At 38.6% G+C, this 16525-nt stretch overlaps 1 protein-coding gene across 1 annotated transcript in view; it reads left to right on the top strand.

Annotated features, from left to right (window-relative positions):
• The first annotated feature begins 265 nt into the window (after positions 1 to 265).
• RAB18 (RAB18, member RAS oncogene family) overlaps positions 266 to 16525 on the top strand; it is a 31436-nt gene continuing 15176 nt past the window's right edge. Inside the window, exons 1-2 of the mRNA XM_060006384.1 lie at positions 266 to 488; positions 5031 to 5086. Of these exons, the coding sequence (XP_059862367.1) occupies positions 421 to 488; positions 5031 to 5086 (124 nt within the window). The 5' untranslated portion in view covers positions 266 to 420. The remainder of the gene's footprint in view (positions 489 to 5030; positions 5087 to 16525) is intronic.

The following is a 16525-nucleotide window of genomic DNA, read 5'->3' as shown; positions in this document are numbered from 1 at the left end:
CGCACAAGACTCTTGCCACTGCAATGCAGCTGTTTTGAGCAGCTATTGAAATCAAAGAGAACCATACTCCCCTGACTCAGTCCTCTTCCGAGTACGTGCACCAAGGAAGGACGGTTAAATGAGGGCTGGAGAAAGGGAAGAGCCTGCGAACCGGGTGAAATCACACCCGGCGCTCTCCCTCTGCGCTTGCGCAAGGGAGGAGTTGCCCTCCCCGGAAGGACACCTGGGACTTGGGTTTGCGCCGACGCAGAGCTACCTCCAGGCGGAACCCGGGCGTGCGGGGCTCCTGCAACCTAAACACCCGGTGTGAAAGGAAGGTGGCCCCGGCGGGGCGGGGCGCATGCGCGGCAGCTCCCCCTGGGGAAGGGCTGAGAGGCGGAGCGGGGCGGCCAGCTGTGAGCCGAGCGGAGCAGGGTCAGGATGGACGAAGACGTGCTGACCACCCTGAAGATCCTCATCATCGGCGAGAGTGGCGTGGGCAAGTCCAGGTGAGGCGGCTCTGCGAGCCGTGACGAGGGTGACAGGGCCCTTTCCGTCTCGGTGGCCGCTGTCCCCTGGGCCGCGGCGGGAACGGTAAACGGCGACGGCCGGGCGCGGCCCGAGCTGGGGCGGCCTCCGCCCGCGGCCTCCGGGCCTTCTCGCTGCGCGGCCCCGCGGCCCCGCCACCCCGCCGCCCGGTCCACGGCCTCTGCCAGGCCCGGCTCCCTGGATCGCTTCGCCTCCTGTCGCACCCAGAGGAAAACAGTTCCGGGGCCGCCGCCCGGCCGGCGGTTTGCTGTAGAGGAGCCTAGGGCGCGGCGGGCGGGCTTGGGCCCGAGTTCGGCCGAGGGCGAGGCCTCTGGGCCCCCGGGCCAGGCTCCCTGCACCCCGCGAGTTGAGAGGTGTAGCTCTACCGCTGGGGTTTCGGCCGGCCTGCCTCGTAATACGTCAAGTTCTGCACGGGAAGTTTCGCGACGCCGTAGGTCGCATTCCTGGCCTATTACGGTGCACCCATCAACCGCTTTCTTTTTCTTTTTTCTTTTTTTTTAAATGAGTCAGCTGTGAAAGAACTCTTCAGTTTTCTGATTGCTTAAATAATTCACTTTAGCCTGAGAAGGTAGAGCTTAAGCTGTGGGCCGCTTTTGAAAATCAAGTGTGATTGTTACTTGTCATTGTGCCGCATCATATAGAGGTAAAAGAACACATTAGCATGTGTCTCTTCTTTCTTGGGGGAAAGTAACGTTGACAGTAGTTAGAGTTGAGTACAAGGGAAGACGTGGAGCCTGGGGCGTATCGCAAGAGGGCTGTCATTTCATCCACATCCTGGAACAAAGTTCTCCAGGTGAAGGTATCCTCGCCGTATGATTACGAGCTCCTTGTATTCTACGCTGCTTTGATCTTCAAATAATATACAAATTCCAGGAGCTGCAAGCAATTTCATATTTTAGCTATACCTCCTGATAAACTTATCTTTCACATTACTTCGTGAAGTCTTACTTTTTTTTTTTTAAATACTTGAGGGCTTCCCTGGTGGCGCAGTGGTTGAGAGTCCGCCTGTCAATGCAGGGGACACGGGTTCGTGCCCCGGTCCGGGAAGATCCCACATGCCGCGGAGCGGCTGGGCCCGTGAGCCATGGCCGCTGAGCCTGCGCGTCCGGAGCCTGTGCTCCGCAACGGGAGAGGCCACAACAGTGAGAGGCCCGCGTACCGCAAAAAAAAAAAAAAAAAAAGAAAAATAAATAAAATACTTGAGTATTTGAAACCTTACTCTGTAAATATATTCTGAAACTATGTGTTTTTAAAGCATGACAGTACATTTTCATAGTTTCTCTCATTTAATGTACTCTGTATGTTAGAGTGAGGGATTTGTACCTAAGAAGGAATAACTTAATGAAACACTATGGGCTAAAAAGATAAGTATGATTTGTGTGTGTGTGTGTGTGTGTGTGTGTGTTACTTAAAGGGCTGAATAAAATCATTTTCATGATCACCATCTATTGTATTTGAGGGTTAAAAAGCTAGGTAATATATAAACATTGTCTTAATAGGAATTCCTTGGCCTTGTGACCGTTTTCTTCTTGAGATGTGACCCTCATTTAGGTTAAGACATATGAAATTGCTGATTTTGAAGTTAGGAATGGTTGAATGTCCTTTCATGTGGTTCAGCCCCAAACATGGTGGATTGGCACCTTTTCTAAATGTGTTAGATGGGTGATTACTTGAAAGCTAACTGCAGTGCAGTGTTCACATAACTGAAGTTCTTCCTCTAGAGTAAAATCTGTTAAGTGGATTTACTGGTTTCCTTGGTTCCCTCCCCTCAAACAAATTTATTTGGATCTAATATGCTCCAGACTTTTTCTCAATAGTTAGTGGTGAATTATCAACTACTCACTGCAAAATTTTAACACCTTTACCTCTTTCAAGAAAGGATTGCATTTAAGGAGAAAGTTGGCTTATTTTTCTGGCTAGATATACATTTTTGGTGTATGTCATATGCTATGGAAAACACTTTGAACACTTTCTGGATAAGATGAGAATAAATGACTTTAGAAGCCTATCTTTTTAAGGTAAGTACAAAAACACTTGTCATGGATATAATCTTACAGGGTTGTTCTAACCAATGGTTTCTATTTCTTTATAAATCTAGAGTTAGTGGAAGTGATGTATCACTTGTGTTGTTGAGAAATCATTGCACAACAAAGGACATCTTAACTAATTCAAACTAGTGGGTTATTTTTCCAGTTTATTCCGTACTTGGAGTGTAATGAGCATGTGTGAGAGGAGCCAGGAGATGAGAATGATGAAACTGGTGCTGCCACTTGTGTGACCTTTGTCACTCAGACACTCCAGGCCTTCATTTCTTTGTTCAAAAAGTGAGGTTGGGTAGAAATCTCTCAGACCCTATCAAGTGTTAAATGTGTAATGGTCTTTGATTCCGTGGCTAGCCATAGGGAAGTGAAGAAGTAGCCAGGTGTTTCAGAAACTGGGAGGGATTATAGAGACCTTCTGTTATTTAAGTTGCTGTCCCTCCTGTGCCCCTTATATCCCATCCTTTTTGACCAATTTCATTTGTAAATTGAGAAATGCGTGTTAGTTATAATCGCACTGATTAATGACAGATTTGGTCTCCAAGTGGATTGGTGGTCTCCTTCCATCTGTAGCTCTGCGTGGAGAGTATTTTGCTCCTTTAACTTTGAAAATATGAAGGCTTAAACGTACATCCTTTAGAGCAGTGGCTCTTAATCATTTTCGGGTTGTGGGTTCCTGTCAAATCTAATAGAGAAATAGACTCCCTGCCTAGAAAAATGTACACATAGAATTTAGAATACATTTCGAGCTAATAGTTTACCCCTGGCTAAGATCTGCTGCCTTATACTCGAAGTCTGTATTAAAATTTGTTGCTTTACACCTTTGTCTTTCCTGACAAAATACCATTAATGACAAGCAAAGAAAAATGGCTGGCTCAGTGTCCGCCACATTGTCGATGTTTAATAAATAATAGCCAATACCATTGTTATTATTTATGTTATTATGGTGTTATTATTACTACTCAACAAGGTTCTACGTTTTTGTAATAATATTTTCTTTGGTGACTGAGTATAGATGCACAACCTTTCTATTCTTAAATTGTGAGTAACTGAAATTTTCAGCGAAATCTTCACTTTTATTGATTTGAAGTTTAATGCTGGGCAGAGAAGAAAATTCTTATGAGTAGTGTTTTAAGATTCTTATTAGTGCTGTCACCTAATTCATGTTGGAGGTAAGTAAAATGAGTTATAGTCAAGAGTGTTCAATGTTAAGTAGAAAAATCTACAATATGATTCTTTTTACTTTGCTTTTGTGGTGCTGGTTTTATGATCAACAAAAAGCAAAACCAGGAAACGGAGAGTTAATCCTTCAAATAGAATTAATGACACTGGGTTCGGGAACTACCAAGAGGCCATTACGTTTTGCAACCCTGTGGGCAAAAAAAAATCTTAAGCAGCAATAATTATAATCTATAGAAATATTCATACATTTTTTTGCTGCAATTCAGACATGAGATAGGGCTTGTCTTGATTTTATTAATGCAAATAGGTCAATAGAATGGTCTCGTCCTACTTAGGAGATAACGTGAGGGGCAGTTGATTAATTTTATATATCTAGGGCTTTAACAAAAGCTTAGATTTTATTTTGAAGAGCTAATAACTGACACTTCTGCCTTATGTTAAACAAAATAATTCTGGGAGACAAAATCTTGGAGTACTCTTACGGTATCTTTTCATTTCATGCCTTCCTTTCTAGTTTCTTTACCATTTCCTAGGTTTAGTCCTTCATGATCTCTTACTATAATCATGGCAGTTGTCTTCTGTTGTTTTTCTTGCATTTTATTGCTGGCATTAAGTTTTCAAGATAAAGAGAAGTTCCTGCCATTCCTTTCGGTGAAAGCTTTTGGTAGCTCCATGTTGCCTCCTTGATTTCATACACCCCACCCAGCATTTGCCAGAGGCTACCTGCTCTGGCCATCATGTGACCTTTCTGCCTTCACTTTTTATTATATCTCTTTCCACTTGGGTAATAGTCTTAACTACTTGTTTCAAAATGCTAGACTTTACACCTTTCTGTTTTTACCTGAATTCAGAGTGAATTATGCATTAGATTTTTTAAAAAATTAATTTGTTGCATTCCAAAAGACTTACTTTTCCCCTTTTTGTCCATGTCAGTTAAAGTGTCACATGTTTGCTAATATCATTTTCTCAGAAGCACATACCAATACAGTTATAAAAAAGCAAAAAACACAGTCGTTTTCACACGTGGGGAATTGAGCAGGGGAGCATAGGGAACATATTTTCTACTAAAAACTACTTTGCTTTTGGGACTCTTTAATTGCCGTTCCAATAATTTAATTCCTCTGTGTATACCTGCCCTGAGGCTGTATTTCTGGGAGCGGACTACATCAGCTATTCTTATCTGCATCTAACTAGTGACGAAATAAAACAATCAGGAAGATTTATCAAGTGATTAGAAAGAAAAGACAAATTACTAATCTGTCTTTTTAACATCTCTTTTAGCCTGCTCTTGAGGTTCACAGATGATACTTTTGATCCAGAGCTTGCAGCAACAATAGGTAAGCCTATGTTTAAAAATTCAGTAGAAATGCCAAATATTTTCTTGCTTCAGGCTGTTTCATCTAACTCCCCCTACCCATCCTCTCACCACCCCATTGCTTCCATGTCTGTCAAAATCTTATTTGTCTTTCAAGTCTTAACTTTGGTAGTCATTAAATTTCTGAAGCCTTTGTAGATCTCACCAAGCAAAAAAACGTCCTTTTCTGTTGTCTCATGGTACTTTTTTGACACTGTGGATATTACGATTATCTGTATACACATTCCTGTGCTATGGGTTGTCTGTTATTTAGCAGCATACAGTCATTTGAATGTTTATTGCATGCCAGGCACTGTCCTGAGAGGTGGGTTATAATGTTCAATAATGCAGACTTGGTCTCTGTCATAATGGACCTAGCAGTATCACCCAGCAGTAGAGTGTGTTAATTTTGTATTTTTAGCACTCAGTACAGTATCTGGCATGTATTCTGGCAGCATATTTATTGATATTAGTTATTTAAGACTGTTAGAAGCAGTAATACATAACTGCCTTTTAAAAATGAAATTTAGATTGCCTGAAAGTGGTTTATTAGGATATAAGCTTATTAGATAGATATAAGGATATAAGGATATAAGGATATAAGGATATTAGGATATAAGCTTATTAGGATAGAAAGCTTATTAGGATATATGAGAAGATAGAGCTAAATATTCTGGTGTCACATGTTTAGGGAGTAGGTGACAATGTAAAGGAACAAGAGACAGCTTGCAGCACTAGGAAGAGCTGAGTCAGAGCAGGATAATAGTCTTGGCTCTGCCTTGAACGTTGTCATCTTGAGCAAGTCATTCACTTCCTTCCTTGTCTTCTGTAAGTTGAGGAATTTTGGTGAGAGAATACATTTTTCTTCCAGCTCTAAAATTTCATGATCTGATGAGTAGAATGTAGTAAAGATGATCCTTGTGTTTCTATTAACTGGGTTGATTTTTTTTCCTTTTTATTGTTAAATAATTTCATACTTAGAGAAAAGTTGTAAAAATAGTTCAAAGAATTCCTGTATATCTTAATCAAATTCCCCAAATGTTAACATTTATCACATATGCCTTATCATTCACTGTCTACATACACATACACAGTATTCTTGCTTTTTTCAAATTGTTTGAGAGAAAATTGCAGAGTGTCTTCAATGTCTTTAACCTCTGAGTACTTTAATGTGTATTTTCTAGATGAACATGGATAGTGTTCTCCTGTATACAGACAGATTTCATCAGTTGTCCCACTAATGTCTTATATACCAAAGAAAAAGAATTGTTTCTGGTCCAGAATCCAGTCCAGCATCACATATTGAATTTTTTTTTTTTTTTTGCGGTACGCGGGCCTCTCACTGTTGTGGCCTCTCCCGTTGCGGAGCACAGGCTCCGGACGCGCAGGCCCAGTGGCCATGGCTCATGGGCCCAGCCGCTCCACGGCATGTGGGATCTTCCCAGACTGGGGCACGAACCCGTGTCCCTGCACCGGCAGGCGGACTCTCAACCGCTGTGCCACCAGGGAAGCCCACATATTGAATTTTGTTGTCATTTTTCCTTAGTCTCTTTTAATCTGAACAGTTCTTCACTCTTTCTATGTCTTTCATGGCCTTGACATTTTTGAAGAGCACATACAGGCCAGTTATTGTAGAATATCCTTCAATTGCATTTGTCCGTGTGTCCTCCTGGTTAGACTCAGGTTATGCATTTTGGTCAGGAATTCCTCAGAAGTGCTTGTCAGAGCATGATGTATATTTGTGCCATTACTGGTGATGGGACTTGCTTCCTTAAGATGATGTACACCAAGTCTCTCCACTGTAAACTGTCATCCTGTCATTCCAACTATGGTGGTTTTTCAAATTCCATCCTTCCATTTCCATTTCTTATTTAGAATTCTGTAAAGGAGAATTCTTTGTTTCTTTCTATCAGTATGAGCTCACAGTGCCTCTAAATGTTTAACAAATTATATCAGGCATTACTTAGCTTTTGGATGATATGTTAACATTGACAGATTTACTGTTATGTGTGTAAAAGGGAATCATTTAAAACACTAGTAATTCAAAATCTATTTAATTTGGTTTTGGTATATCATTTGCTCCTTTAAAAAATCAGTTATTAATAAAACTTGATTTTGTTCAGAACATACCTGTTATTGGATAAGCGAGGAGTAGAAGAATAATAACTGGCAGTAAAATAAACTTGCCTAGAGTTAAAATTTTCCTAAGGGAGTGATCTTATATAAACTATAAATTATCTGTCTTCATTTCAAACCCAAATGTAACTGGGGACTTGCAGATTGACAGATCGTTCGTTGTCTTTATTACTAAAAAGGCTTTGCTTTAAAAGCAAATACCAAGATTGTAGCATACTGATGAGAATATACATAATTTGTTCCCCTTATGGGCCTTGGGTCTTGAAAAGTATCTTTTGCATTTTGGCATCAGATAATTTTCTGCCTTAGGTTATAACCAATATACATGAGTTTTTGAAATAAAAATAATTAGCCCAGTTGTTACTGGCCATATGAAAATTAGTATTTACCTCACAGTATAATAGTAAGGAAAGCACACCTTTATCTTTCAGTAATACAGTGAGACACTCAAGTTTCTGTCTTGTATAACATACTCTATTAAGGTAATTATTGGATTTGGGGCTTGAAGATGGTACTATAGAGTTGGCATTTTCATCTTTTGCTTTCTGGCAATTGACTAATAACAAAGAGAGGGAGAAACTAAAACCCCAGCCCCGTAGACCATTATACTAGAAGGCAGCTAAAACACCAAGCCACAAAACAGGTGGAATGGCTGCCAAGAGCAGTGGGGACAGACAGGCCGCCTGCAGGAGAAAGTAGGCGATGCCAGGGCTGCAGAGCTCGGAGCCAGCAAGAGGTGCTTCGTGAGGTTGAGAGGCCCACTGTGAGGTGCAAAACCTATAACCCTTGTTTGTGAAAGCGAAATGGCTTCTTAAGCTAATGGCAGGAGTTGCCCTGCATCTGGTTTGGTTTTAAGAAGTTGGGAAGGTGAAGCCAAACAAGGAGTCATACAAACCAGCCATTTTTGCATTTTGTCTGTCTCTGTAGCAGTCGGGGAGGAGATAGATGCCTTTGAAAAACCTCAAGGTTGCCTATCTCCTCTGAATGTTGAGAAATAAAAAACTAACTGATTCTCATGTAAAACCCTGAATCAAGACAAAATTTTTCCAGTGCAGAACTGATCCACTATGGCTTTCTGCATGAACCTCCTGCAAATAGCTTGTCCAGGAAAACCTCACCACTTTCAACTATGACTTAGTAAAAAAGAATCCAGCTCAAGGCCACTACCACCATTCAAGAATCGAAAAGGAAGAAAGGAATGGAAAAACAAAGGACAGTTGAAGAATCCTCACCAGAAAAAAATATTGCTGTAAAGAAGATGAAAATAATGACCAAACATTTTGCCATGAATTTAAAAGGCTTAATGGAAATATTTATCAGTGAGAGCACAAAACAGTGATATAAGAGGTCGGGGAAGAGATAGTGCGACTACATGAGAAAATGCAGTGTGAGCTGACTGAGTGGAAAGAAAGAAAAGATAAGAAAATAAAACCATCACTGAAATGAAGGTGAGATTGGAAGGATCACAAGGGACAGTAGAAACTGGGAAACACAATAAAGAACATAGAAGCTAGGAATGGAAAAGTGGGTAGAATTTACCAAAATGAATAAGAATATTAAATTAGAGTGAGAAAATGATAGATATGGAAATCAGAAAAGGAGATTTTACATAGTATGTTTGAGTCTTAAAAGAAGAAACATAATGAAACACAACCAATATTTAATGATATATAATCCAAGGTAACGTATCTGACATAAAAATAAACACACAGACAAAATTGTAAGAATATTTTGACCAGGTTTTTGTTTGTTACATGGGAATATTTGGGGGGGAAATAATAAGCATTAGATTTCTCTTTGCTATGGTCAGGCCATAAGATGGTGCTTAATCAGGTCTTTACCTGAGGTATTTAATCAACTGCATAGATACAATTGGTTGAAATTTAAGCATGGATATAGAAAGTAGTTACATTAACTTTATATAGTATGATCAAATAGGCAAAATTTGCTTTTTGTTTTTTTAATTTACCCTATTTTAGGTAACCTTTGAATACAAAAAGAGCACTTTAAGTAAAAATTTTCAAGTAAAAAAATTAGAAAATTTAAAACTGGCTCTCTACTTAAGACAGGCTCACAAACTATTTCTTAATCTTTAAGACTTATAATTGTTACAATATGTGAAAGTGTTTTTTGAGGGTTGATACATTTCAACTAAAGTTAGACAAATTTTACTTGTTGTTGGTTGACTTTAGATCAGTGATTCTTATCACTCCCTTGGTAAGTTTTTAGAAATACCCATGACTGTTTGGCTTCTAAGGGCAGGTGTCAGATAGATTTCATATACAAGTTACCTTATAGTTTGGGCTTACTTAACAGAAAGATAATTTAATTAAAATGCAAAGTAGTTTATACATCTTGTTTAATGCCACAACATAAACTTGTTAAAATACTTGGGAATATGAGATAATTCAGAAAGTAAAGTAGAACTATTCTATTTCATAATATTTCATTCAATTAAACATGTTAAAGTAATAAAAATGGCTCTGACATTTCTTTCTTTAGAATAATGACAAATGGTCTTGATCATATATAGATTGTTTCTTTCTTCCATTCTACTTACAGGCTTTATTAGGAAAGGTTGTGATGTTCTTTGTATGCCTTTTCAGCACTGACTAATGGTTGATAGACCTTTTTATACTGAAATGTCCTTGCTTTCCTAGATAAGCCTTCACTCATTTTGTTTGATGTATTTCTGGATTCTGTTGACTAATTTAGAATTTTTACATCTATTTTTATATGTAAGATGGACTCTCCTTTTTTGTATTTTTAAAAAATCAGAATTTGGTATTAAAGTTGTATTAGTTTATACAATGAAGGAGCTTTCCGTCTTTTTAAATTGTCCTTACTTGCTTAAATACTACTGGAATTATCTGTTCTATGAAGGTTATATTTCATCTGAGTCAGTCTGATCCAGCTTCTTCCTCACTGTTACAACCTCTTCATGTTCTCTGTTTCTTAGGACAGTCTTAGGAGTGCAGCTAGGAAGGAAAATCCCAACTCACTTGTTAAGTTAGTTGCATGTAGTATCTTTTTTTTTTTGGCCAGAATCTTAGTTCTTGGTTCCCGAGCAGGGGTGGAGCCCGTTCCCCCTGCAGTGGGAGCACCAGGCCACCAGGGAAGTCCCTGTCGTATTCGTTTAAACTCTTCATTATCTGTGTTCACGTTCCCTCATTTCTAAACTTGTACATTTTTTTGGTCTGTCTTTTCCTTAAGGAATGTATCTATTTTATTGTTTGAGGAATTGCTTTATTTTTCCCCTCTTTCTCCTTCCTACTTTTATTTTGGTTTATTTTGTTAGTTTCTTAAGATGAGTATTAAGTTCCCTTCTTTTTAGTCTTTATTCTTTAATAAAGATGTCCTCTAAGAACAAGTTTTACTGTGTCCCATAGGTTGTGATAGGCTGTTTGTTTTTCATTGCTCTCTGCATAGTTTAAATTTTCAGTTTTGCTTTCCTCTTTGAATATTTGAAATCTTTGATTTAGGAATGTGTTTCCTAATTTCCAGGCTTGTTTTGGTCATTTTATTTCTTATTTATTGGATAATGACTTCCATTTGGAGTAAAGCCACCCACCCCTCTGCCAGCCTCATGTCCATCAGCAAGAGTCAGGTTAGCCTCAGAATTTAGCCTACTTCTGACAAGACCTTCCTCCACACTCCTCTTTCCCCTCCAGATGTTCTTATCTTGCTACTGCTAGCCGCCATAAGACCATCAGGCACCATAACCATTTTTCCCTCTAAGTAGTCTTCACGGAAAGCCCTGGTGTCTCTTCATTTCCCAGACTTGGATCTTTGTAACCTTGTTCACCGTCTTTCCTCGCCTCCAGTGCTCACTCCTTCTCAGCTCTGTCTTCTGGGGGAGCAGAGCACTTAGCACATTTCATTGTTAATACTTTTTAGGTTGTTTGTAAACTGAGACTTGGGGATCTAGGTCCTCCTAATCTTGTTCTCCTTGGATCCTTAAAGGTTTTATCGTATCTGTCTTGATGCCCCCTCTCCTGTTATCCTCTACCCCCTCCCCCAAAATAACTAAATAGCAGATAAACCAGGAATTTTTATATTCTTTCATGAGAAGGGGGAAATTGACTTAAAGAGATTAATTAATAAGCTGTTGGCTATCGAGACCTTAGTAAGAGGGCTGAGACTAAATCCAGCCTCCTGACTTGGTATTCTTTTAATTACAGCACAGAATTACAACTCAGCAATGAAAAAGATCAAACACAGATTTGAACAGAATGTCAGAAATGCTAAACATAAGAGGGAAGCAGCAAAATTAGATTTATCAGTTAATTAAATGTAAATGGGTCCAATTCTCCTAATAATTCACATTGCCAGATTGGAGCTGAAAAGTACTTAAAAGAAATATGGAAAGGTTGAAATAAAGGGATGCACCAGTATAGAAGCAGAGGTGGTAATATAACATGATTTAAGGTAGAATTCAGGGCTAATGCACTGGACAAAATCAAATAGGATATTATGTAATGATGAAAAGCCAAATTAATTAACAAAACAGCTATAATAGTCATAAACAAGTAGGCACCAAACACAGAAATGATATATAAAAGCAAATCTGTTTAAAACACAAGAGAAGAATTTGATGAAAATACATTTATATTAGGAAATTTGTTATGTCTCTTTCATAATTAGATAGATCCAAAAGATACAGATAAGGTCATGGGAAATAGAATAACACAGTCAAGAAATATTTTGAATGAAGAACTAATTATTTTAAAAGCCCATGGAACAGTTTTACAAAATCCATCTTTACTTCGGCAGCAAAATAAATTGGAAAGAAGCAGAAATTTTACATGTTCTCTGATAATTTATTCTTTCAGAAAGTATTTTTGATCTATTATGTTCCAAGTAGATAGCCATTTTTTTTTAATTATGATATAGTAAAATTGACTTCTTTGGGGCTATAGAGTTCTTTGAATTTAACATGTGTTATAACAAATGTATATGGTTATGTAATCGCTACCACAATCAGGATACCAAACAGTTCCAACATCCAAAAGAGTTCCCCTAGTGCCATCTTTTTTCAGGCACACTTTTTCCCCGTCTCTATTCCCTGGCAGCCACTGCTAGGTCTTTATCACTATAGTTTTGTGTTTTTGAGAATGTCATATAGATGGAGTAGCGTGTGTAACCTCCAACCTGAGTTTTTTCACTTAGCATGATGCCTTTGAACTGCCTCTGAGTTTTTGCGTGTCAATAGTTTGTTCCTTTTTATTGGTGGGTTGTATTCCATTTCGGAGCTGGTTAAGTCATCTGCCCATTGTAGGACATTTGGGTTGTTTCCAGTTTTTGGTGATAATAAATAGACGTGTTAAAAACATTTAAGTACAGGATTTTACATGAAAATTAATTTTTATTTCTCTAGAGTAATTACCCAATAATGGAATTGCTGGATCATATGGTAAATGCATATTTAACTTTGGAAAACAGTCTGTCCATTTTTTTATAAAGTGGTTGTGTCATTTTACATTCCCACTAGCAGTATATATATATATATATATATATATATATATTTATTTATTTATTTATTTTTTGCGATACGCAGGCCTCTCACTGTTGTGGCCTCTGCCGTCGCGGAGCACAGGCTCCAGACGCGCAGGCTCAGCGGCCATGGCTCACGGGCCCGGCCGCTCCGCGGCATGTGGGATCTTCCCAGACCGGGGCACGAACCCGTGTCCCCTGCATCGGCAGGCGGACTCAACCACTGCGCCAAAAGGGAAGCCCCTTTCCTGTTCTTCTGTAGCCCCATCCATTATACTTAGTATGGTCAGACTTTTACATCGTAATCATTCTAATAGGTGTGTATTGGTAATCTCATTGTGATTTACTTTGCATTCTCTAATGACTTATGATGTTGAGCATCTTTTAAAGTTCTTATTTGCTATCCATATGTATATATTGTGTGTGTGTGTGTGAAGTGTCCAAGTCTTGTTCAGTTTTCAGTTGGTTTTTTCTTATTGTTGAGCTTTGAGTTCTTTATATATTCTGCATATAAGTCCATTATTAGATGAAATATGCTTTGTAAATGTGTTTTTCTTAGTCTGTGGCTCCTCCTGTCATTCTCTAAACAGGTTATTTCTAAAAGCAGAAGTTGTTTATTGTGATGAAATCCAACTTACCAATTTTTTTCTTTTATGGATGATGATTTCAGTGTTATATCTTGTGCTCAACAGATGATTGCAATGATTTTCTCCCGCATTTTCCTCTAGAAGTTTTATAGTTTTTTATTTTACACTAGGTGTATGGCTCATTTTTTTTTAAATTTTCACTTATAATGTTCTTTTTTAAAAAAAATTTTATTGGAGTATATTTGATTTACAATGTTGTGTTAGTTTCAGGTATATAGCATAATGATTCAGTTATACATATACTTACATTCATTCTTTTTCAAATTCTTTTCCCATGTAGGTTATTACAGAATATTGAGTAGAGTTCCCTGTGCTATACAGTAGGTCCTTGTTGGTTATCTATTTTATATATAGTAGTGTGTATATGTTAACTCCAAGCTCCTAATTTATCCTTCCCCACTCTATGTTTCCCCATTGGTAACCATAAGTTTGTTTTCGAAATCTGTAAGTCTGTTTATGTTTTGTAAATAAATTCACTTGTATCATTTTTTAAAAATGAGATTTCACATATGAGTGATATGATATTCGTTTTTCTCTGTCTGACTTACTTCACTCAGTATGATAATCTCTAGGTCCATCCATGTTGCTGCAGATGGCATTATTTCGTTCTTTTTTATGGCCAAGTAATATTCCATTGTATATATCTACTACATCTTCTTTATCTGTTCCGCTGTTGATGGACATTTAGGTTGCTTCCATGTCTTGGCTATTGTAAATAGTGCTGAAGTGAACCTTGGGGTGCATGTATCTTTTCAAATTATGGTTTTCTCCAGATATATGCCCAGGAGTGGGACTGCTGGATCATGTGGTAGTTCTATTTTTAGTTTTTTAAGGAACCTCCATACTGGTGAGCTTTCCCATTCATAATTTTCTTGTTTCTAGCTGTGGCCTTTTCTTTTCTGCCTAGAGAAGTTCCTTTAGAATTTTTTGTAAAGCTGGTTTTGTGGTGCTGAATTCTCTGACCCTTTGCTTGTCTGTAAAGCTTTTGATTTCTCCATCAAATCTGAACAAGAGCCTTGCTCAGTAGAGTATTCTTGGTTGTAGGTTTTTTCCCTTTCATCACTTTAAGTATATCATGCCACTCCCTTCTGGCCTACAGAGTTTCTGCTGAAAAATCAGCTGATAACCTTATGGGGATTCTTTTATATATTAATTCTTGCTTTTCCCTTGTTGCCTTTAATATTTTTTCTTTCTGTTTAATTTTTGATAGTTTGATTAATATGTGTCTCAGCAAGTTCCTCCTTGGGTTTATCTTGTATGGGACTCTCTGTGCTTCCTGGACTTGAGTGTTTCCTTTCTCATGTTAGGGAAATTTTTGGCTATAATCTCTTCAATTATTTTCTCAGGCCCTTTCTCTCTCTCTTCTCCTTCTGGCACCCTATAATGCAAATGTTGGTGGGTTTAATGTTGTCCCAGAGGTCTCTAAGACTGTCCTCATTTCTTTTCATTCTTTTTTCTTTTTTATGTTCCACAGCAGTGATTTCCACTACTTTATCTTCCAGTTCTCTTGTTGTTCTTCTGCCTCATTTTTTCTGCTATGGATTCCTTCTAATGTATTTTTCATTTCAGTTATTGTATGGTTTATCTCTGTTTGTTCCTTAAATCTTCTAGCTCTTTGTTAAACATTTCTTATATCTTCTTGGTCTGTGCCTCCATTCTTTTTCTGTGATCTTGGATCATCTTTATTATTGTTACTCTAAATTCTTCTTCAGGTAGATTGCCTATCTCCACTTCATTTAATAGTCCTTCAGGTTTTTATATTGTTCCTTTGAAACATATTTCTCTGCCACCTCATTTTGTCTGACTTTCTGTGTTTGTGGTCTCCATTCTGCAAGCTTCAGGATCGTAGCTCTGCTTGCTTTTGGTGTCTGCCCCTGATGGGTGAGGCTGGTCATGGGGTTTGTGCAGGCTTCCTGGTGGGAGGGACTGGTGCCTGTCCACTGGTGGGTGGAGCTGGGTCTTGTCCCTCTGGTGGGCAGGGCCGTGTCAAGAGGGTGTATTTAGAGGTGGCTGTGGGCTCAGTATGACTTTAGACGCCATCTGCTGATGGGTGGGGCTGTGTTCCTGTCTTTCCAGTTGTTTGGTCTGAGGTGTTCCAGCATGGGAGCCTGTAGGCAGTTGGGTGGAGCTGGGTCTTGGGGTCGAGCTGGACATCTCCAAGAGAGAACACACCGATTAATATTCCCTGGGCACAGGAATTCTCTGGTGGTCCAGCATCCTGGACTCAGTGCTCCCACCCCAGAGGCCCAGGCCTGACCCTATTTCCTGGCTTCTGGGGTCTCCTGAGGCCACAGTGCTGTAGGTGCTGCAGCAAAAACACCTGAGACCTTTAGGTGCAGGTAAAATGCCTCAGAGTGCCTCATACCTTTCACATCTTTTGTGAGATTTAGCCCTAAGTATTTTATAGGTTTTTATGTACAATGGTAGTAAATTTTTAAAAAATATTGTTTCTTTTCATTACTATTATATAGAAATAATGTTGATTTTTTAAATGTTTATTTAGTGTCCTCCAACCTTGCTAAACTTGCTTATTCGTTCTAGGTGCTTTTTTAATCCCATAGATTCCATTGGGTTGCTACATTCTTCCTTTCCAATCTGGATGCCTTTTATTTCTTGTTTTATTGCCTTGGCTGAAGATCTCCAGTGCAGTGTTGTGATGAGAGCTGATATCCTTCTTTTGTTCCTGATATTAAGGGGAAAACATTCAGTCTCTACCACTGAGTGTGCTGTTAGTTGTATCTTTTCATAGATGCTGTTTATCAGGTTGAGGAAGTTTCCTTCTATTTCTGGTTTGCTGAGAGGTTTCATTAGGAATGCATGTTGGATTTTGTTAAATTCCTTTTCCACATTTGTTGAGATGTTCATATGAAGTTTCTTTTTTGGTTTAAAATAGTAAAATCCACATTGATTTTTTTTATCCCCATGTTATTATCAACCTTTCATTTCTGAAATAACGTCACTTGGTTGTGCTGTACTGTTCTTTTCACCTATTTGGATGACTTATGGTAAAATTTTGTTTAGGATTTTCATCTATGTTCATGAGGGATAGTAATCCGTAGTTTTCTTTAATTATAGTGTCTTTGTCTGGTTTTGGTATCATGGTACTATAGAACTCATAGACTGACTAAGGAAGTATTCATTCCTCT

Source organism: Delphinus delphis, chromosome 2, assembly GCF_949987515.2.
Source record: "Delphinus delphis chromosome 2, mDelDel1.2, whole genome shotgun sequence".
Classification (NCBI taxonomy): Eukaryota; Metazoa; Chordata; class Mammalia; order Artiodactyla; family Delphinidae; genus Delphinus; species Delphinus delphis.
Note: the sequence above shows the minus strand (reverse complement) of the source record. Positions and strands in the feature narration are given on the sequence as shown.